This window comes from Macaca thibetana, chromosome 13 (genome assembly GCF_024542745.1).
Source record: "Macaca thibetana thibetana isolate TM-01 chromosome 13, ASM2454274v1, whole genome shotgun sequence".
Classification (NCBI taxonomy): domain Eukaryota; kingdom Metazoa; phylum Chordata; class Mammalia; order Primates; family Cercopithecidae; genus Macaca; species Macaca thibetana.
This window is the reverse complement of record NC_065590.1, coordinates 90,620,076-90,643,778: the sequence shown is the minus strand read 5'-3', so window position 1 is coordinate 90,643,778 and position 23,703 is coordinate 90,620,076. Positions and strand designations below refer to the sequence as shown.

General features: G+C 41.7%; 1 protein-coding gene across 5 annotated transcripts in view; it reads right to left on the bottom strand.

Moving 5' to 3' along the window:
• Positions 1-23,703, bottom strand: part of CYRIA (CYFIP related Rac1 interactor A) — a 109,862-nt gene that overhangs the window by 34,065 nt on the left and 52,094 nt on the right. For all 5 annotated transcript variants that reach the window (XM_050754280.1, XM_050754277.1, XM_050754282.1 and 2 more), the window contains one exon: positions 3,851-3,930. In XM_050754280.1, coding sequence (XP_050610237.1) covers positions 3,851-3,920 — 70 coding nt within the window. In that variant the 5' untranslated portion in view covers positions 3,921-3,930. The remainder of the gene's footprint in view (positions 1-3,850; positions 3,931-23,703) is intronic.

The following is a 23,703-nucleotide window of genomic DNA, read 5'->3' as shown; positions in this document are numbered from 1 at the left end:
TTGGACTGCTCAAGCCCCCTTTAACACAAGCACACCTAATGTTCCCATCTTCTCAGCTCTCTGATTTTCTCTCAGGGATGTCAGCTATTCTCTTTGGAGGTGATCCCCAGTCCTGGACATCTAGCCCTAAGCTCCTAAGCTTGGCAGTCTTGTCTTCTATGGTCTAACTCAAGCCAGCCTTCCATCTCCTTCCCCATTTCTCTCCAGAAAGCATTTGGTGTTTGTCTAAATTGGACCTCTTGCTGTTCTTCAGACAGGCCTTTCCTATTCTAGTTTCCATGCCTTTAATCATACTGTTTCCATCTGCTAAATAAACTCTCCCTATCTGTGCCTATAGAAAAATCACTCATTCTTTAAAGCCCATTCCAAATGTCATCTCTTGCAAGAAGATTTCTCCAATTCCTTCCATGGCCTTCTGTTTCCCGAAACTAGATGTATGCTCTTTTTCCTTCCTTACTCTCATGCCACTCTGTGCTTGTGTAAGTCCTTTATTTATTTCATCTTAATCTGAGTGACCATATTGTCCTCCACTCTAACCTGAGACTTCATTGGGCAATGACTGCTCTTGTTTACTTCTGTGTCCCCAACACTGAGTGGCTTAGAAGTACACTCACAACCATACTCAACATGCTCTTAGTGGACTGAATTGAAATCCAGAGACTGAAGGAGAAATCATGATAGCAGCCCACCTCCCCTACCCCTCCGGCCCATAATCATTTCTTGAAAATTATCTTTAGGAAATACGATTTTCAAGATGATTTTTTTTTTCCATGAAATGTCTTAGTTTGCAGACAACTAAGATATCCCTCTCTGGTCAGGGATAGAACGATTGCTGTAGCTCTTCTAGGCAGCTGCTGGTGGTGAGCACTTAGGGGAAGTAAAACCAGGGGAGGAGGAGAGCCGAAGAGATCCATGTTCCCATCTTGATTTCCTAGTTATTTCCTGTGTGACTTCACCCTAGTTATTTATCTTCTCAGAGTCTCAGTGGAATAAAGTTAATCTTCTCCATAGGACTGATGAGAAAATAAGCAGGATTTTATATATGTTTATAAATTTATAGTTCTATATCTTCCTTAAATACTATAGCTCTAGTCCCAGTAATAAGCCACCGAACATGGGAATCCAGTTCATACTTCTTCCTCTTGAGGAAATTACATCGACAAATGGAGTTTTAGTACCATAAACTATCATCAAAATTTGAGACTTATAAATGCTCTGTTTAGCCACCATGATCTTTCTTTACATAAAACATTAAGAAAATATTCAAAGTACCAGACTAGGCAAAGCAGAGTACTCTGGTAGTAGTGGGTGGGGGCGCATAGAAGCCCCTCTCAATGCCTCCCTACATGCTATGGTGGTGGGGGACAGAGTTTTCAAACACAGACTCAGAAATCTGATGCTCAGGAGAATACCAGTTGAAAACCAGTTTTAAATACCTGCAAATTCTACTTGGATCACTTTAAAGGCTTTTGAGATTAGACTTGACCAAGAATTCAACACGGGTCTTTCTGGAAGCATGGAAAGCTGAGACTCCAAGAACAGCTAAACAGGCAAGTGGGGCCACTGAATTCTGGGAGGTACACATGAGCATGCACAGATGCATATGGAATTTAGGGTTTCCAAAACATAACAAGCACATTAGTCTCCTACTCCCAGGCCTTTATAAACCCCCACAGTTGTGAATAAATGGGACATGTTACCACTATTTTGGCCTTTGTACACACTGAATGCAACAATGTAAAATGCATCTGATAAGAAATGGATGGGAACAATTAAACATGTAAATAGTAAAAGAAGGGTGGTGAGATTATAGATAATTTGTTTTGTAATTTTTTTAAAAAATTAATAAACCATTTTTTTAACAACATATGTGTGTATGTACATGTGTGTGTACTTTTTTTAGAGGAATACCAAAAGGTAAACCAGTAAAAAAGCCCATTTGTTTGATACATCAACTCACTCTGCCTCTAGTTAAACCCCTTACCAAACCAAACCAAGCCAAACAATAACAACAACATAGCAGGCTGAGTTAAATCAGAAGCAAGGCATCTTTCATTGACTATAAACTATATTAAATGTGTTTTCAGAACATACAAGCTTTGGGGACACTTTTGCTTTTCAAGTAGCTATTTAAAACCTGACAAAGACATTAAAAAAAAAAAAATACACATACGGAGCTTACACTTTTGGTTTAGTGGACCTTCGGAGTCTTATAGCAATTCCTTAGCAAACTTCTGCTAGAAGGTTTAATCTATATGGAAGGAAGTTCCAATTATTATTTTTAATGCAGATAAAATACTTGAAAAATTAAAGTTTAGGTCGGGCGCGGTGGCTCACGCCTGTAATCCCAGCACTTTCAGTGGTCGAGTTGGGCGGATCACGAGGTCAGAAGATTGAGACCATCCTGGCTAATATGGTGAAACCCCATCTCTACTAAAAATACAAAAAATTGGTGGCGGGCGTCTGTAGTCCCAGCTACTCGGGAGGCTGAGGCAGGAGAATGGCTTGAACCCGGGAGGCAGAGCTTGCAGTGAGCCGAGATCCCGCCACTGCACTCCAGCCTGGGTGACAGAGCAAGAGTCCGTCTCAAAAAAAAAAAAGAAAAATTAAAGTTTAAAGAATGTTAGAGTTTGCAACAGATGGTGATCACTGGGTAAAAAAGACATTTAACTGTGCTTGCTATTGTGAAATTGGAATTTCAAAAAGGGGTGAACATGAGAGTTAGGGAAGAAACACGGGCTTAGTTTGAGCAGACATAAATGTTCCTCATTCATGTACTCATTCTCGTTTGTCAATATATTCAATCAAAAAATAAAAAAAAGTCTCTGTCTTTTATCAGTCATGATTCTTAAGCCATTTCACCTAAGAAAAAATTAAAGTTTTTGATAAGAGAAACATAACCTTTAGGATAAAAGAGATAGATGTCAAAATCCTGAAATGGTTTGTACAATCAAATAATACATAAAGAAAAAAGGAAATGACTAAAAATATTCTGTAAGCCTTATTTCTGGTATTGATCATGATTTTCTTTCACATTCAGCAATATTTGTTTTATATGAATCTTTGTAAATTACTGTCCTTAGTATTTTCTTTGGAACGTGATACAGTAATTCATAAGCATTTTAAGGAAAAATACATGATGGTTTTCTTCACATCTTTTTTCTTTTGTATGCACTTAATAATTGTGGGCTTACGACCTTCAAAAGAAAAGCAAAGACTAAAATGTCCTCTATTTATGCTAGAGCTATAAAAGTTGATTACTTCCAAAATCAAAGAAAACCATGGGTATATTAAACACATTTTCCATTGGGTTTCTTAAAAATTAGGGAAAAAAAGAAGGAAAATGACATTGGAAATGATTTCAGAAAAAAATGCATAATGACTGATATGATTTGGCTGTGTCCCCACTCAAATCTCATCTTGAATTGTAGCTCCCATAATTCCCACGTGTTGTGGGAGGGACCCAATGGGAGGTAACTGAATCATGGGGATGGATCTTTCCCATACTGTTCTCATGACAGTGAATAGGAGTTTCACGATGGTGGTTTTATAAAGGGGAGTTCTCCTACACAAGCTCTCTCTTGCCTGCCACCACGTAAGACGTCCCCTGCTCTTCCACTATGATTGTGAGGCCTCCTGAGCCATGTGGAATCGTGAGTCAATTAAACCTCTTTCCTTTATAAATTATCCAGTCTCAGGCATGTCTTTATTAGCAGCATGAGAACAGACTAATACAGTAAACTTTGGATTTGATTCAACTATGATATAAAATCTTTATGCTATAACTTCCTTATCAACAAACTATAAGGAATGTAAAAAAGTTTCCATTATTATAATTTTTGGAACTTACTTTCAAAATCCAGGAAAAAGTGTGGATAGTTTTCAATTTCCCTGGTAAGGACTTTGAGCAGGTTTCCCATCCCAGCAAACCTAGGAAAGGCAACACAAAACCAAATACCATTAGCAACATAAAAAAAAAATAGACTTGCATGAATATCCCTGGGCCCCCCATAGCTACCTTTGAATACCAGAAGCATCTCCAACCCAGGGGCTGAGCAATAACGTAGCAACTCATTTCTGAATTGGTGACAGATAAATATCTCTGAGGTGCTGGGTCTCTAAAACTTAGGGACATGTGACCTAAGTCATACAAAGTATGATAATGATAGAAGTGTTACAAGCTCTCTCTTGAGAATACACATGCAGTCCATATCTCGTTCACCATATTAAAAAAACATAAATAATAGTCTATGAAAAGAATCAGGTATTTTCGTTATAGGAGACAAAGTTTAGGAATATTCTCCAAAGTGCCTCCCTTACACTTTTCCTAATCCCCTGGATCCTTACAACAAATGTTTCGGCTTTGCTTTGTTTCCTTTAGATAGATGTGGAACATATCACATCAGTGGACAAGACAACAAAGGGGGCATTTTAAAAATAACTGTCCAAAAAAGTAAGTTCCTGAAAGCTCATGAGGAATAGAGTTTAGAAAACATAGATTTACACTGCCAGGAACTCCTCTTAACATGTATGAGGCCAGATTTCTCAGAGGAGTGGCCCCTGGCAACTTAGATGATCTTGTGATCTGATATTTCAATGGTAATGACATTGGATACTTCTAGAAGCTTAACAATGAAAAGGCATAATGCCCAAAAAGTTACTCTCCATAAAATTGCAGCCTAAGATATTTGCAAAGGTGAGTCAAATCAACAGAAAAATACAAACCTATTACATATCAGCAGCCTAACAAAAAGAATAGCTAACATGTAGGGTTTTTTTTAATAAACAGAAAATTTCTACTGCTCTCAGTTCTAGACATTAAACTATCTTCTTAGGGAAGTCACCAATCCACACATTCATTCAACACATATTTACGGATGAGCAATTAGATGCTGGGCACTGTGCTCTTGGGAAGACATTCCTCTAACTCTCTGTAAGTGAACTCTTGTGCCTCAGATATCTCAGTTTGTGAAGGATCAATCTGAAAAATTACTTAACTGGTGCAAGGAAACTGCTGGGCTTCAATTTTCTATGGCTATAATTTCTAACAATATTTATGTTGATACAAGGAATTTTTAAAAACACACCACTCTAAGCAAGATGTGGCGAGAGAAGAATGCACTAAAAGGATGACTCTGTGCATGAGAATATGTAGCAAGTGGTGGAATCTGTTCTCCGTAATCCTCCACTGGGAAAACACACATTTGCAGACATACTCCCCGATATAAATCACTAACATGAAACCAGAAGACAGACTGTTTAAGTAGTCTAACCTTTGTTAGACGGCCCAGAAGACAGACTGTTTAAGTAGTCTATCCTTTGTTAGACGGCCCAGAAGACAGACTGTTTAAGTAGTCTATCCTTTGTTAGACGGCCGGTGTCTAATCCCAGCTGTTTTCTACTACCTCTGCTATCCAGGCCAAGAGATTTCATCTCTGTAACCCCCAGTTTCCTCATCTGTAAAATAAACTTTTGAAAAGGATCTATTTCATCGAGTTGTGAGAATTAATGAGATAAAAGTATAAAATGCTTAGCACAGCACTTACAGGAAGTGCTCAAGAAAAATTACGTACTTTTACTATTGATGATGATAGTTACCATCATCATCGTCATCTACATGATTATCCTAACAGCCTTCAAATGCTTGTGTAGGATTAGGCTATGAAAGATGGATTATAATAGGCTGTATGTTGTGCTAGGAAAGAGAAGACAAACAGAGAAATGATGAGAAAAATATTCTAACCATATAGTTGTCTGAATATTAAGTAACTTGCCTAGTGAGACAGTGAGTTTTCTCTCGCTGGTGATAGTTACGTAGAAAAATGCTATATCAGCCCTTAACATCATCGGAAAAATGAGTTATGTGTGGGGCAGAAGGCTGGACTGGACCCATCCTAGACATCTCCCACCTTGAGGTGTAGGAATATATTCGGGCATGCACGCACATGCACACACATACACACACGCTGGAAAGCAAACATCATATTTCTCCCTTCTCAAAAATTATTATTTGTCTTTTCTGTCATTCTTCCATTCCTTCCCTGCCTTTATGCACATTTCCTTTTAAGATATTTTTGAGCAAAACCTTGTGTGAGGTAGGTTCTGCCGAATTAAAGGTTGGGCTGGTAGAGTCCATCCCTGCCACTGGGCAGCACTCACTACCCCTCCTGGGTCTCTAGGAAAGGATCTGTTTCCAGATTAATGAACAGATTAATTAATCTGTTTCCAGATTAATTCAGATTAGGCCTGGAGTCACTTCTTGTAAGAAGATGATTTTACTGTTTTTAGGACTACTGATTTTCATACAAAGTGCTTTAATGGAAGTTAAATATTCTTAATTTTCCTAGTTTTGTGCTATGAATGTGTCAAAGGAGACTTGCATGGATTGGGCTTCCCCCTAAAATTCTGTCCTGTATGTGATTTTACTGTCAGAGTACCTGAGTAGAAGACATGCCAAGCCTTTGAAACTCATAACAGATAGAAACAAACACATCTAAAAGTATGTCCAAATATTAGCTGTGGAATTCTATCTCTTCAAAAGGTTATCTCAGTGGATTGACTGATATCATCAGATATTTTTGAGCATCATTCTAACATGAACCAAAGTTAATCACTTGAAAATCCTAGGATTCTAGATGTGTCACCTCTCAAGCAGGGACCTCTAGGACAATGACTGTGGACACTGTGTAGAAATAGAGTACAAGTCGCCGGGCGCGGTGGCTCAAGCCTGTAATCCCAGCACTTTGGGAGGCCGAGGCGGGTGGATCACGAGGTCAGGAGATCGAGACCATCCTGGCTAACATGGTGAAACCCCGTCTCTACTAAAAATACAAAAAACTAGCCGGGCGTGGTGGCGGGCGCCTGTAGTCCCAGCTACTCGGAGGCTGAGGCGGGAGAATGGCGTGAACCCGGGAGGCGGAGCTTGCAGTGAGCCGAGATCGCGCCACTGCACTCCAGCCTGGGCGACACAGCAAGACTCCGTCTCAAAAAAAAAAAAAAAAAAAAAAAAAAAAAGAAATAGAGTACAAGTCTAGTCTCATAGAACCTAGAAAACAAGTGTTTCATCTCATTATGGCCTAATGATGTGATGCTTACTGCCCCACTCCAAGGTTGATAAGAATTAATGCGAGTGTCTTCTGGTTTAGGGGGACCTGCAAAGTGAATTGGTCCATCATCACACAGATGGTCACCTAGTAGACACCACAGTTATTTTTAATTGGACCCAGAGTTTCACTTGGAAAGGCCTCTCATCCATATCCTGCATGACAGATTACTCTCCAAGTTTTTCAAGCAGCTCGTCAGTGAATACAAAATATATATTGCTATTACCACAGTACTCGGTAAATAGCTTAATTAATTCATATACAGCTTATTTTTTATTATTTTATCTCTTTCAATAAAATAACTAGTTATTATGCACTATTAGAGAATGCGAATAAACAATGGAAGTAGGGGCAGTAGGAGAGTAAAAGTGAAATAGTAACATAAAGGTAGAGGCAAGAAGTAGATTAATAATAAGCCATCCCATCCAGAACATTTGTTGGAGATGGCTTATCGTTTGCTCTTGGATAGACAAAGCAAAGCAATGTCTCCTTCAATATTTGGTGTTCAGAAAATACAAACAGGTTATACTAGAGAAGTATAGCTTTTTGCTTTGATTGACTGATAAAAAAGAAAGAGAGTCATGGCTAACAGAGAGTCAAGACAATGAGAAATCTCTCCTTGGGTTTCTAAAGGAGAAGCTGTTTCACAGAGGAAGTCATATTTGAGGATGAGATGAGTCTCAGGGCTCCCATGGGCAGAGCTGTGGTTACACATCCAAATGGGTGGCAGAGTAGCTTGGTTGGGGTGTACTCTGAAGGGCTGGGAACTCTGGTTTCTACATTCTATTTTGGTGATTCCAAGGATACCCTCCTAATGTGACCTGCTGTTGGGTCTATCCCAAGGGACATCAGTTTACCACCTTTCCCTATGGTGTGAGAGCTTATATCAGAGGGAATACGGCAATCCAGCGGGCACTCTGAGCTCCCTAGGATGACTTTAATCTGAGTATCTGAGTTTATCACTTAAATATAGTATGTTGTGTATACTGTAAAGTTTAGAATTACTTTAGACATACATATACAAATATGTACACACACACACACACACACACACACACACACAATGACTCCCTTGGCATGTTCAGAAATCATTTCTAAGTTGAAGCCCTATTGTGACATAATGTAGCTACACTGGTGCACATGGAAGTTTTCAGATCTAAATTCATTCCTGTGGGGAGGGTCTGGTAGGGGTGGAGCAAGGACAGAGAGTACAGGTTGAGTATTCCCCAGTTTCAAAAACCTGAAATCTGAAATGCTCCAAAATCTAAAACTTTTTGAGCACTCACACGACACTCAAAGGAAATACTCACTGGACTCCAGATTTTTGTATCTGGAAGGTTCAACCAAGAGGTATGATACAAATATTCCAAAATAAAAAAAAATCTGAAATTCAAAACACTTCTGGCCCCAAGCATTTTAGATAAAGGATACTCAACCTATACAAGGTCTTGGCTGTCAGATTAAGAGACAGGAGAGGATATGCCAGTTGGATAAGCACTCGTGAAGGGATGGGGTCCTGAAAATCAATATCCTTTATTTGGATGTTTCCTGCTTTGGAGAGTGGCATTGGAAGGTGGTCCTCCTTTCATCCATGTCCTCTCTGGGAGGCCTTTTACTCTTAGAGGTGCCAGTCTTCCCTGCTTAGATTTTCCAGGACTCTGCTCCTTCTCTACTGAAGTGAAGGTGTCTGGGCATCTGGGTCCCTGGGTCCCTGGCACTGGCTGGGTCTATTTTCCCATGCATTGCAAGCTGGGACTAACTTATAGAGATTAAGACACAGTCTTCAGAATCTGAAGCACAGAGTAGGCCAAAGTAACAATACGATGTGTTGACTCAGCTCATTCTCAAACATGACTTCTGTGAAACAGCCTCTTCTCTTAGAAACCAGAGGAGGTTTCTCTTTGTCTTGACTCTCTCTTAGCCATGACTCTTTTTCCTTGTTTTTCATTAAAAAAGCTGTACTTTTCTAGTTTAACCTGTTTGTATTTTCTGAACACCAAATCTTACCCCAAAAGGTGTGTACTGTAAGTAATACATGAATAGCATCATAGAAAAGAGTGCTTGAAAGAGCCTCAAGAATATAAGGCACCATCTAACTGCCTGTTACTCCAGAGCAAGTCATTGTAGCTGTGAGTCTTGGGTTCCTCATTTGCACCACAGTATGATAATAGTATCTCCTGCATGGAACTCTTATCAGGACTAAATGAACTGGGTGTGAAAGCACCACGTATACCATAAAGGACTGGGCAAATATTACCTATAATTGTTCAACATTACAACTCCTCTTACAGTTTAAGATATTCAGGGAATCTGACAAATGGATTAATGTCCCCAGCATGGTATGATTCCATATGATTTCCATTTTTCTTTATTTTTCAATATTGGTGTCCTAAGATCCATGGTCCTTTATGTATACCTTTTCCACATTAAACTATAACCAGGTAAATGCTTAGCGGCATTAATAGCTGAAAGAGACTTTTCTACATGCAAGACACTGTATTTTAGATACATTTTCTTATTTCATATTCAAAATGTACTTGGGGGAAGATATATATTATTAGAGATTGGAAAACTAAGAATTATTAAAATTAAGTATAGAAGCTGATTAAAAAACATAAATTCTTACAAAAGACAGCTAAATTTTCAAAAGAACAATTTTTATATAAGTTTGTGATAGAGGCTTCAGGTATTTCTACAAAAATTAAAACCCATTTTCAATGCAAAATTCCCAAACATAAACAAATGCTTTTAAGAATATGAACAGTGAGGTCACTCTCTTAGTAATACTAGGATTATCATCAAAGATTTTACTTTTTTTTTCTTTTTTTGAGACAGAGTCTCACTCTGTTGCCCAGGCTGGAGTGCAGTAGTGCAATCTCGGCTCACTGCAACCTCCGCCTCCCAGGTCCAAGCGATTCTCCTGCCTTAGCTTCCTGAGTAGCTGGGATTACAGGCACCTGCCACCACGCCCAGCTAATTTTTGTATTTTTAGTAGAGATGAGGGTTCACCATGTTGGCCAGGATGGTCTTGAACTCCTGACCTCAGGTGATCGACCTGCCTTGGCCTCCCAAAGTGCTTGGATTACAGGCGTGAGCCACCGCGCCTGGCCAGAATTTTTACCAAACAATTGTGTCTATGTGTACCCCATGTCATATAGCACAAAGTCTAAAGAAAATAAATGTCTAATAAAGAAAACCCAACCAAAGTGGTTCATAAATACTTCTACTGAAAAGAAATGAAATGCCAAAGAACAAAGAGTTAACACGTAGATTTTCTAGCAATCTGAAGTGGGGGACTTGGGGTGGCTGCCCGCTCTGGTCCTAGGAGATCTGGTTTATCTTCCGCAACACTGACTCTCCTGGTGAGAGCGACCTACCTAAATAAAAGGAAAAAGCAATGCCTATCCCATGAAAAGGTAGTCTGATAATAGTTTGGGTGGCAAGTTTCTTCTTCCTCCTTTGGTTCTCTAATGAACATGCTACCTTTAACAATTACTCTGAGAGAATGACTCAATCCCCAGGGCAGTTACAGGTGGTGTATGCACTGAGAGAAGACATGGCTTCAGCATTCAGGTGATGCATATTCTATTTAGGGAAACAGCACGAGTTTAATTAAACAATTTAATCTATCTAAAAGCACATATCACATTCCTGATAAATTGTAAGTACTCAAAGATATTAATTGAATATGAAAATAACCTTATATCCCCAGTACATATTAAGTAACAGAGTAATTATAGTTATTAATTCTATGATTTATGAGAGAAATAGGAACATCAGCATTCTATTGAGTGCCCACTGTGTGTGTGGCACTATACTTGAAGCCTTCACACACTTTATTTCATGCAAACCTTACATCAAACATCAGGTAACTATAATTATCTTCACATTGATTGGGGGGATGAAAAGGAGGCTCAAATATCTAAACAATTTTCCAAATACTACAAGAAAACACAAGAATCACATTTGACACTGAAAATCTGTGAATCGGAAGTCTATGCTCTTTTCTGCACAGTAGAAAGTCCTGGGGCTCCACATCCCTAGGAGGCCCCTGCTTGGGGACGTCAGAGAGTGTGGTCAACTGAAGGTGTGTGTAGGGTGTTGTACTGTTGAATGAACATGCTCATTTTTCTGGGGAGAGAGCCCATAGCTTCCGTTAGATTCCCAAGGGGCTGGCTCTACACTAGTGTTATGCAATAGCATGTTCAGGAAGGGAGGTGTTTCTTTAGGAAATGAAGGAAAAGAGAAAACTATGTGAGGTGAAGTCTTCTGGAAGAGCCTGCTCCATAGAAGCAAGCTGCCACCCAGATGCGAAGAATACTGGGAATCTAGGTTGACTGAGAGAAGCCCTCCAGCTAGGGGACAGATTCTGAGTGTGAAGGGAACACAGAATACACATTGGGTGACTCCTCAATCCTCCAAAAACAGAAGATTTCTTCCTCAAGATTCATTTTCTGCACTAGTATTTTGAAATAGGTTTTTCAATTTTTTCCCCCAAATAGTCTAGAGGAAGGGTGTTTCTCTAGTGACTTTAGGAGTGGCAGCCGTGCCTCTAAAGCCCGCCTGCATGCTCTTGCCAAGGGAGGCACTCATCTTTAAGGGGTGACAATCTTGGATGTACTCATGGTATTTTCTATGACCACTTTCTTGGCTGTCAGTTCAAAGCCACTTCTATGAGAGTTGGCTTTAAGGTTACTCAGTGGAAAACCATGACTCTCTTTAAGAAATAATTCTCTAGTCACATTTCCAGTTTCAAAAAAGAGAAAAGAATTCACATACACGGACACTGTTTTTCACTATTTGGAACCCTATTATTTTTTAGAAGAAAAAAATAAGTTGATAGCATTAGCTGCACTCCCAGAGTATAAAACCAAATGAAATCAAGCAGGGTTTATTTTAAAAAGAAGTGACTATGGTTTATGGAGAAATTCATTTGTTTTCTATAAATAAGACATATCAAAGGAAGCAGGCCCAGGGAACGGGGTAGTGTGAATGATGACCTCTGCCTGTGTATACCAAAATTTCAATGCTCAACCTTCATGATTAGATCACAAGCTCCTAGGAGGTTTCTTTTTTTTGGTTATGACTATTTGAAAGGAGAATTCCTAAGCCAATGCTACTTTTTATCAATAATGAACAGAAGGTGAGAAAATAAATCAATACCACAGCAGCCCTACCAGGATTTATTTTCTAACCTTTTTTGAAAGTCCAAGACAAGAATACTCATCTCTAACAGAGAATAAGACCTCTATCAGAAGGGGTAGATTTTCTTATCATTTTGAATGACCCAATACCTTCCAGAATCTATAATCTTTAGCATCTCTGGTGCAAAGACTTTAAGAAATCAAAGACTCAATTACCTATAACTCAACACTTTGGGAATACGGAAGTCCTGATTCATCCAATTTTTTTGGCAACATAGCATTTAAACTACAGACTGACCATGAATATAGCAATGCCATATATTTATATAATTTCACATATTTGTCAAAGATGTGTCTGACTGCATTTATCTTCAGTATGAGCATGTGTCAAAGGGAGAAAAGTTATCATTGGACCCATTTTACAGGTATAAGAACTCCATGACCAGGTATAGTAAGTGTCCTTCCCAAGGTCCTCCAGATGGGTCCTGGACTTCATAATATACAGGCCCCCTACATCCCCAAATTTAATCTGAATACACTCCACATTAGAACTGGGGTCATCTTTTTAAAGCTCTCATTTTACAAAAAAAAGGATGGGCCCAAGAATCCACAGCACATTAGGGTCAAAGAAGGGACTAGAAGAGAGACGTTGTGGCTCTCAATCTCACGCTCTGTCCATTAGTACAAAGAGTAAGTGGGACATCAAGTTCATTTTCTAAGACATGATGACCTCAGAATGCTCTCTGCTCCCTAATAAGGACACCCTCGCTGGTGGTCCAGAAAAAATTTGCACACTTCCCTTCCTTCTCAACTTGATTTTCCTGATTCATACCCTTGGCAGAGCTTGCCAGTATCCTGGAAATAGCCTCCAACTTGATCTTCCTGACACGAGTCTTGTCTCCCTTCCACTCATTTCCATGCTGCTGGCAGAGCCATTTTCCTAATCACAAATCTGAGATGTTACTTCCTAGCTTAATATGCTTCTGTAGCTTCCCAGTGCCTGCTGGATACAACGCATTCAAATGCATGCACTGGGCACAGAAAGCCTGGACCCTGCCCCCTCTACTCCAGCCTTGCCCTGCACATCCTGTCCCTAGAGTGGCTCTGCTCTTGACTGCCTCAGGGCCCTTGCACATGCTGCTCTGTCTGCTTCACATTCTTAATGATCTGCAGGCCAGAGTGAGGAGGGAGCTTTATGTATTATCATATTTTAATTTTTACGAAAACCGTATGAAATAGTGACTGCTATTATCCCAATTTCAGAGATAAAGAAAGAATCTTAAAGACTTAGAAACTTACTGCATTTCACCAGTGACAGATCAGGGTCACTGGAATCCCCTTCTATCTGACATCTAAGCACCAGCTCTTGGCAAGTGCTTCCCCTACACCTCCTTTCAAGTGGGAGGGTGAAAATCAGGACCCTTGGAAGGACCCCCTGAGCCCTCCCTCCCCTTCTATTCTACATCAGTAAAACCAAAAGCCATTCTCGTGAGTGAGCTCCTCCTCTCTGCTTACCTAACATGCCTTGGGTGCCATGCGACAGTGCCTATCACAGCAAACCATAATTACATACACTTTCTCCTGTATCTCCCTGTCTCCTGGGGCAGGGCCGCTTTTACACCTCCTTGTATTCCCAGTACTTAAGGACAGGCCTGGCATGTAGTAAGCATTGAAAAATAAATCCTTGGGATTGTTCTGACTGGTGGTTCCCAAGTCCTCCAAGGCAAAATTAGAAAAATAAAGCCTATGTCATGAGCCTTTCAGAAAGTTATTCAGACATTTCTATGTTACAAGGTTTTTATTTATCTTGGAAAACGATGTTGTAATTATATCCTAAATTTGCCAGGTTTATTTGGAAATGTTACTGGTTTTTGAAATCCTGAAGTCTAGGAACACGCACCCGGGCTCTGCCTTGTGCGGGACTGGGAGCAGAGCTACAAGCGTGACCTGGTCTCTCACGTCGTCGGGCCAGCGCCTTCACCTGCACCTGCTACCTCGCTTCGTTTTACTGCCTAAGTCTGACCTTCTAGCTACAATGCGGCCCCAAGATTTCCCCAGCAGGGTAGAAGAAAACAGAGTAGAGGAAAACAGTCCAGTTTTGGATTTAGGAATGTTTCTGGAGACTGGATGTGATTTTAGGAGGGCGATTAAGACAATCTACCTTTCATGTTGATCAGCAAGGTTCAGAGTTAGAGAAATCCTGATGGGCAGCCAGGTGGCCACTGCTGTCAGTGACGTCAAAGGCTTGCAGATGTCCCACAGTGCTCTGCAAAGCCAGCAGCACTTCTGGCTTCTCCCAACCATTGGCTGGTATCCAGTGGGTGTCCCAGGAGGAAGGGGCCCAGCCCTGACATGTCTAGTATTCAGATGACTCAGATATGCTTTCTCCTGGTCACCACAGAACCCTGTATACAACATGTACACCACTTGACTGTTCTGAATTACAAACTACCCACTTCCATTTAATCATCAACTTACCATATGTCAGATACAAAATAGTTGGTGTTAAAAAATACTTCTCATCGAAAGGTACATTTCTTAAATGATAGAAGCAGCTGCTTTTCTGGGGAAAAATATGCACCAGTGGAATGAAGTAGCTCAGTTGATACACTCTGGGAGCCTGTATTTGCTAAATCAGGTTAGTGATTTTAGATGGCAGGGCTGGGCTGCACATCGCTGCTCCATCTGCCGTTTTTTGCAATGAAGTCATGAGGTTTTCCATTCCATTGCCGAATGTATTGCCAAGAATCCAACAGATGATTTCATTCCAAGATGAAGGAAGAAAACTGAAGTGGAGTGAGTCTATTAAGCACTTTCATCTGACAATAAAAATGAGTTAATGGCTAAAATGTGTTTTCAAAATGTTTTAACACTACAAGTAATGGCACTCAAATGAGAAAATGCCTTGAATATTCTCATCGATCATTAATACTATGGTGTCCCTCAAAAGGGCTTGGCATTCCCCATGGAATACAAGCTGCTAGAGTCCAGTTGTAAGGCAATTCGTGGGAATTCTAAAAAAAATACCATGAAACCATTATGGAATTGAACAATTAAGTGTAGGTTTAAAATAGCTCTTTCAATATCTGAGTTCAGTTTTCTAAAATAGACTATTACCTCATTATAGCTAATTTTTCCATAAACATCAATAGTACAGCAGCAAAAACTACCTAAGAAATGAGGGCAAAATCAGATTCTTTTTTAGGGAATGAAAGTCAATGTGTCCCCCAATTTCAAACATTACTGACATGGGAGCAATTAAACTGGGCTCAGCTCTGGCCCAGGCCACCACTGGGAAGTCACTAGTGAATCTGTCCCCTTTCTCTTGGGAAATCAAGAACATGCTTATGAGGAAACTCCTTGAGACATCTGCTTCTTACCTAGGCAGGCAGATACTCTCAGCCCACCCAGGCCTGTTCTGCCTAATTTCAAAGGGAAAGGGACACCGTGCAGGGCAAGGGGCCCCAGAGACCCAAGCGCTCATCTTGGAGACACCATTCACTTAGTGTCATGTTGAGCAAGTTGCGTTTCCTCTCTTGGTTGGCTGCAACTCCAGTCTAGAAAGTAAAAGGGAACACCTAGAAGTCACCTCAAATTTGGGCTGTTCTGACAGTGAATTCACTTAAACAGGCTGTCAGTTCTCTGGATTACGAACCTCCTTTCTCCAGAATTCATTCTCAAGTATTTAAATAAACAACAGCCAAGACCCTCTAACCCTCTGAGAGCAGAGCTGCAGGTGAAGGCTTGTCATGGGCACCGCTGATCAACTCCTCCTTGCTGAGATGCTTGGGACCCATCCCCTTCCTCATCTCTCATCTCTCTGGAAGTTCCTCCTCAAGTTTCTACTTTCTCCATCTGGCCTTTAAGTCTTGGTCTCCATGTTCTTTCTTCAGCCTTTTCTCATACTCCCTGGTGAGACACTTCTGACTCAAATTTCCACCCATAGGTGGATGACTCTCAACCTCTGGCTCTATAGTGGACTTCTGTTCCCAGCTCCAGGCCCATCAATCCAAGTGAATGTCCCACAAGCATAGCCATTCAGGGAAGGCCATAGAAACTTCACTTTCCACCCTTTCCAAAATCTCCTCCTCCTCCCTCATCCAACAAAAGGCATTAATATCCTTCCAATGACATGACCAGAGCCCTGGGCACCAACTGAGATTTCTGTGCCTGCTGTACCCCTTGATCCACTCTCCTCCACGTCTTCCTTAGCTCCATTCCTCTTCCCTATGCCCTTCTCTTTGGTGTCCTCATCCCCTCTCTCTCTCTCTAGTCTCTCTCTTTCCTCTCCCCACTCTTATATTGGATACTTGAGAGACCGCTGGGATCATTCACCAGTCTCTGAACATACTACACAGAATGTAACATATACAATGAATTCTGGGGAATTAAATCTCTTCCATTTCTGTTGTCTTACAATATAACTAAAAAACAAAACAAAATGAAAAAGAGGCCTTCTTCTTTTCCCTGCTCAGCTTTCATTCCACGGGCAACTGCATCATCCATAGTTCTCTGGCAGGTGATAAAATATAACCTATCATGTCAAGGGACAAGGAGGTGAGTCCTGATGAAAACGGTCCTTCTGGCAAGCAAAAGGCCTTGCAGAATTCAATGGCCCCAGGACCATGGGATGACTTGACATCTAAGAAGGTTTTTAGATGTTGAGTTTTCTTAAGCTGGAGCTCATCTGGGTACCAAAGGAGGCTTTGGATTTGACATGTCAAAGCAAAGGAGCAAAGGAAATTTGCTCCTAGGTCAAATTTATTTTGAAAAGTGCAGGGGGATATAACAAATTATTTTGGTACTGAAACAAAAAAACAATCCAATAAAAGCCATCACATACAAAAAACCTGAAGAATTTGAGGCCAAGAAAGATTAGCATGCTCTGTGAAATCTCAAGCATCAAGAATGTCCAGAGTGTCAAAACCTCACTTGAAATCTCAGAGACAGGTGCGGCTCTGCCTTTGTTTCCAGCTTCTGAAAGGAGCAATTGCCCTTGTTTCAACGTACTCAACATTGCAAACAAAACTAACACATTAAAATAAAAGCCCTGGCTTGGTATCCGAGCAAGCTGTGCAGACGGTCAACCTAAGCCTGGGACAGGAAAGCTAGATGAGGTGAGAGTCTCTAGAGTGGTGGGAGGTAGGCCTGTTAGGCAGGGAGGGGCGGTTGGGGGGTGCTACTTCCTGAGACAGAATCCAGGGATCAAATAGAACAGTTAGCCGGGTCGACGAAGTTAGCCATGGTTAGCATAAACGCTTGCTAAGCTGGCTGTCAAATAAAGGTGGGTAAATTTTTTACTTGGTATGCAAGGCTATAAACCTGGCTTAGAGCTCTCTTTCAAGATTCTGGCCCTCTGCTGAAGCTCCTCTGATCACTCTGTACATAAGCCACACCAGAATATGACAGTGGAAGGGCTCCTGCCTCCTTGCTTCTTTTTTTTTTTTTGAGATGGAGTCTGCTCTGTCATCCAGGAGAGACTGCAATGGCACTATCTCGGCTCACTGCAACCTCCGCCTCCTGGGTTCAAGCATTCTCCTGCCTTAGCCTTCCAAGCAGCTGGGATTACAGGTGCATGCCACCACACCTGGCTAATTTTCGTATTTTTGGTAGAGACAGGGTTTCACCATCTTGTTCAGGCAGGTCTTGAACTCTTAGCCTCAAGTAATCCACCTGCCTAGGCCTCCCAAAGTGCTGGGATTACAAGTGTGAGCCAGAGCCCGGTCCTTGACTCTGTTTTTTTGCTCATGCTGTTCCTTTTGCCTTGAACACCTAAAGACGGCCTATAGTTTCTCCCAGTAACCTCCTCCCCAAATCTCAGGTATAAGTAAGCACCTTTGCTGTTGTGGATTCTTGCAGGGGCTATCTCTGAGTGGCTGTCGGTGTTTTAGCCATTGCAACCACTCCTCCTCACTCCTCCCTGCCCAACCATCAAGCAGGGTCCCACACATCACATTATTCATTTATGGCCACTGAACGGAGGAAAGGGCTGGATAAGTAATCACTATCCAGCAACAACAACAAAGATGTCAACCACACAGACTGAGCAGAGAAAACAGTCATTGGTGAGAGAAACAGGTCAGAGAAAAATAAGCATTTCCCCAAATATAAACACTTTTGGGTGATTGGCCCCTTTGTTTTAGGACCACAGACTACTTTGAAAGTCTAAAGAAAACTGGCTTTCTCAGAAAAATGCAAACATGCAGACTGATACATTTTCAGGAGGTAAAATAAATACACGGAAGCCCAGAAACGAGGGAATCCCTCATCTATTTTAAGATCGCAAATTTCAGTTTATAGATGGCCAAGTGGAATGAGGACGGCGTTTTGCAGTGTGTGGACCATGGGCTAAGCTACTCTAAAAAGGAAAGGGAATCATTTCATGGAAACAGCATGAGCTTTGGAGACGTTGGGAGAGTCATTGGACTCTTTTGAATCTGAGTTTCCCTTGTTAGTAAAATGCGAATCAAAATATTTCCTTTTTAGTATTGTTACTAAGTAAGTGAGATAATGCAGGTAGAAGTTCTTAGTGTAGCATCTGGCATGCAGTAGGTCCTGACAACAAATAAGTATCTGCGCCCCCTGCCTTGCATTTTAAAAATTGCAACCACAGTGCAAACAAGTCATTGCCCTTTTAGCAATAAATCCTGCACTGTTGCTTTGGAGCTGGAGAAGAAGGCCTACTCAGACCACCACGTCAGTGAAGAGGTGAAGCTGGGTGCTGAACTGCTGCTGCGACGGGATCATTCACATGGCTATTAATCATACAAGAGCCCATTTATGACAAACGCAGGTCACTCCCTTTGCATGACAAGGCACATGGGTCCACAGAGCCCCATTATCCAAAAAAAACACAGAGCATTGTGGGCGATGCAGGCGAAGGCGAGTGCACACACACAAGCGGACATTGTAAGGCTGTTTGCACAACCCCGCCGTGCTCCTCGCGGATTTCCTGCCAAGGAGACATTTAGATCTCACAGAGGCGGCTGCAGACATTTGCTCATTCAACATGGCTTCAGGCAGTGGCTGTGGAAACCGGGTGCACGGTACCCTCTGCTGGTCATCTCTGGAACTGCAGACCAGGAATACAGAGGATAAAGCACACAAGGGGAAACCCTGGGGCCCCAGGCTCTTCTCTCCCTCCCCTGTCTAAAGAGTACAGTGCAATAGGCATGAGCTTTGCTGTCTGAAAAGCCTGACTTTAAATATCAACATCTCAGTTGTAACATGGATTCACTACAAGACCCTGGGCATGTCATCTCACCCCTCCTCAGACCTCAGCTTCTAACTGGAGACCACATGTTTCTACCACAGGACCCTTGTACTTGCTAGTCCTTCTGCCTGGAACGCTTTTCCACAGTCTGCAGAGATTTTCTTTATATCTTCATTCGGGATTTATTTTTCAGTGGAGTTCAACCTAACTGTTCTGTCCAAAATACTACTTTACCCCCACTCCCCAGTAACTCTGCTTTTCTTTTTAGTATATATCTTAATTTATTTATGTACCCTCAACTCCTAGAATAGGGCCTGACACATAGAAGGAATGCCATACATATGAGTGGAATAAATAAAGACATCGTCCATGACTCCCCTGTCGCTTCTCCTCCTGAAACAAACCATAAGCTTCTTCCTCCATCTCACTGGGGAAAAGAGGTTCTCACATCATCCTGATATCTTATTCACACATTCTCACTGGTCAGAGAATTTACTACCATGTAGTATCCAGAACTGTTTCCAGGCCTCTGAGTATGGTCTGACCAGAAGGACTCCATCTCGCTTCCATCTGGACACTAAACCTCTACTGATGTAACCCAAGATGGTACTGAGGAATTTTGGCAGACACAGCATATTGCCAATATGTACTGATTTACAGCCAACAAAAAATGTAATTGAGTACTTACTGCTTACTTAGTAAGATGAATAATAATGATGACTTCCACAGAGTGTGCATATATTCTGTGCTAAGCATTGTGCTAAATACATATAGTGTCATCTTTAATGCCAAAAGCAAACTCAAGATTCTGTGCTACTACCATCATCTCCCTTTTAGAAATGAGAACACTGAAGCAAGTAAATAACTTGCCTAAGGTAACTCAGTTAATCACCAGCAGAACTGGAATTCAAACACAACCCATCATACCCGAAAACTCACACTCTAAGCCACTATGTTATTTTGTTGAATACTCCTGCGCTATAATTAGATGTTTTTGGGAAACAGAAAATGGCTTAAGACATGGCCTGTGGCCTCTGGTCAGGGCAAGAGGGCTGTGGAAACTCATAGCAAATTGTGTCTTCCTAATTAACTTATTAGCACATGGTTTGGCATTAGGTTGCCTGAATACATTTTTGCGAATTGTTGACATTCTCGTTGTATAAAACCCTAGAATGCTGGAACAGGGAGGAGTGTCCCTGATCCAGCCCAGTGGCCCAGTCCTGTTGAGTTACAGACGATAACGATGAGACTAAAAATCCCAAGTCCTCGGCAGCCTATGTACACTGCACCATGGAGTTGGAACACATGATAAACTTTTGTGAAGTTTCTAGAAATTATAAGCATAACCAAAATTTCTGAATAGTTGGCAAAACTGTATTGGCTTTGCTTAGTTATCTAACTACCCACATTTCACTTCCCATTTTATTCAGTTCTGCTGATCCTCCCTCAATCCAACACCCCTCATCATCCTTGACACTTGCCCCAAAGGTAGGATTTGCTTCTTTTAGTCCATATATATATATATATATATATATACACACATACACACACACACACACATATATATACACTCTGTATATCTTGCATATATTTCTATCAAAAATATAATATTCACACCTGTCTGTTGAACTCCTTAAGGACAGGTGTTAATCATCAATCCATCCTCTGTACCTAGCACAGTTCTTAATACAGTGCTGAAATCTGGTGATCAAGCCGAGGGCCGTGGCTCAGGCCTGTAATCCCAGCACTTTGGGAGGCTGAGGCGGGCAGGTCACAAGGTCAAGAGATTGAGAACATCCTGGCCAACATGGTGAAACCATGTCTCTACTAAAAATACAGAAAGTTAGCTGGGTGTGGTGGCATGTACCTGTAGTCCCAGCTACTTGGGAAGCTGAGGCAGGAGAATCACTTGAAAAATCTGGTGACTAGTCAAAGAAATAAATACATAAGCATTGCTCTTTTTAGAGACTAGAGCTAAATAAAATGTAGCTCCCGCAGTAAGGACCAGTAAGGACAAGAATCTGTGTTCAAAGATAACTGTAATGGGGAGGAAGACTCCAGTGAGGACTGTGATCTGGGTACAGGCAACGTGTTTGGGGAAAGGAGTCTAAAAGAAGAGGTGCCTCAACTGGACTAGAATATTCTGGAAGGGTTTCCTGCAGATAGGGGCTATAGCTCGAGGTAGAGGAGAGTGAACATCCCACTGCCAAGAAGCCTGTGAGCTGTGAAGAAGGGAGCCCAGTGTCCTTCACTTTGGGATCTGCTGAGATCACATGTACTAGGGGGTGGGTAGCGGTTGGACATGAGGGGTCTCTGGAGTGGCAACTGTGACAGGGATGGCTTTAAGATCTGTGAAAGCCAAGCTACTGACGGCTTCCAGTCTTCTAGCTATGCTGAAGCAGTGGGACCCGTTTTCCTGTGTGGCTCTTAAGTCTGCTCTGAAAGTAGTTTCCTGCCAGGCCACGATGCCTGTCCCAGTCCTGCAGGGGGGACTCCTTGCCCTCTGCACCTTGTGCCACAGCCCCCTGTATCCTCTCTTCCACCACATTTCCACATTCCTGGTCACTCCCGCTTGCCTGCCTGTCTTTCCTCCTAGGATGTGAAGACCCCTTGGATGGGAACTGGAACTTACTTGTGATTGAATCCACAGCAAGCCACCCAGGAAACGTGTGTGGCTGAATACATGAAAGAATGAGTGAAGAAAGATGGTCTGAAGGCCATAATCAGAATTCAACTGCCTCCAGCCTGAGGTCCTTCCAGGTAACTACTTAGAAAGAGAGAAAGAGGGAAGGAAGGGAGGGCATGTGGATGGGTGGTAGGGGAAAGGGTGAGAGGATAGGAAGAAGGAAGGAAGGAAACAAGGAAGAAAGAGAAAAGGAGGAAAAAAGAGGGTGGGATGAAGGGAGGGGAGGAATAAAAATTGTTCCACCATGGTGACACTCAGTTTAATAAAGATATAGCTAAAGATCTCATGCTACGCTTGCAAGTTAAAAGAAAGGCAATTTGAGTTGACAGAAAAGTGAAATATGTCCTCAATGATGCACAAATTAACTTCTAAAAAAGACAGCAGGATTTGAGAAGAGCCTGCCTCCCACTGCTAGGATGCGATGGCCAGAGACTTACTTTCACGATGAGAAGCCTGCAGAACCATCTCTGCTCTGGCCTCTGAAGCAGCCAATCAGCTGCAGGAGGCTGAGCTGTGTGAGAAGTCTAACTTCAAGGACAGACGTTGCAAAATAGCCATGTCTCCCCACCAAGCGGAGGTGTATGCTCATTTTATGGATGCTCCTTGATATGGCTTGATGGTGTCCCCACCCAAAATCTCATCTGGAATTGTAGGTCCCATAATCCCAACATGTCGTGGGAGGGAGGTGTATGGGAGGTAACTGAATCATGGTGGCAGTTCCCCCATACTGTTCTCATGGTAGTGCATATGTCTCATGAGATCTGATGGTTTTATAAATGGGAGTTCCCCTGCACAAGCTTTCTTGCTTGCTGCCATGTAAGACATGACTTTGCTCCTCATTCACCTTCCTCCTTGATTGTGAGGCCTCCCCAGCCATGTGGAACTGTGAGTCAATTAAACCTCTTTCCCTTATAAATTACCCACTCTTGGGTATGTCTTTATAAGCAGCATGAGAATGAACTAATACACTCCTTTAAGTCAAAATTCCAGCTGAAGGAATTTCGAAGAACACTGAAGGCTGGGAGACTTCCATGCATTTTCAGGAGTGCATTTTCAGGTATTTACTGCCTCCACCCCTGAGCAGGAGAGCCAGCAGGTAGTGCTGTCCCAGGAGAGGACATGATTCTCTTCAGTACCTTTTCCTAATGCATAGCAGAGCAGACACAGAGGACTCTGACACTGAAATCCCAAGGAGACTCATTCCCCTGCTTTCAAAAGGCCTTCATCTAAGTCCAATTCTCACGATCCGATAACTACACTAACAGCAGCCATCTGCTGAGTGTCAGCCCTGCACTCGATACTACGTTAAGTGCTACACGCAAATGCTCTCATTTAATTCTCACCATTACCCTCCAGTAGGTTAGTTTGAAGAGTTACTATATTGTATATTTCCACTAAATTGGAGAGCTTTTCTTTGGGCAAATGCAAGAGCTTGCAGTTAAGTACTTTATCCACTAAGGGGCATTATCATCTCACATTAAAAATGCCAGACCTGGTCAGGTAGGTACTTAACACAAATGTAGAAATTTGTGAAAAAAGGACAAAGCAGAGGTATCA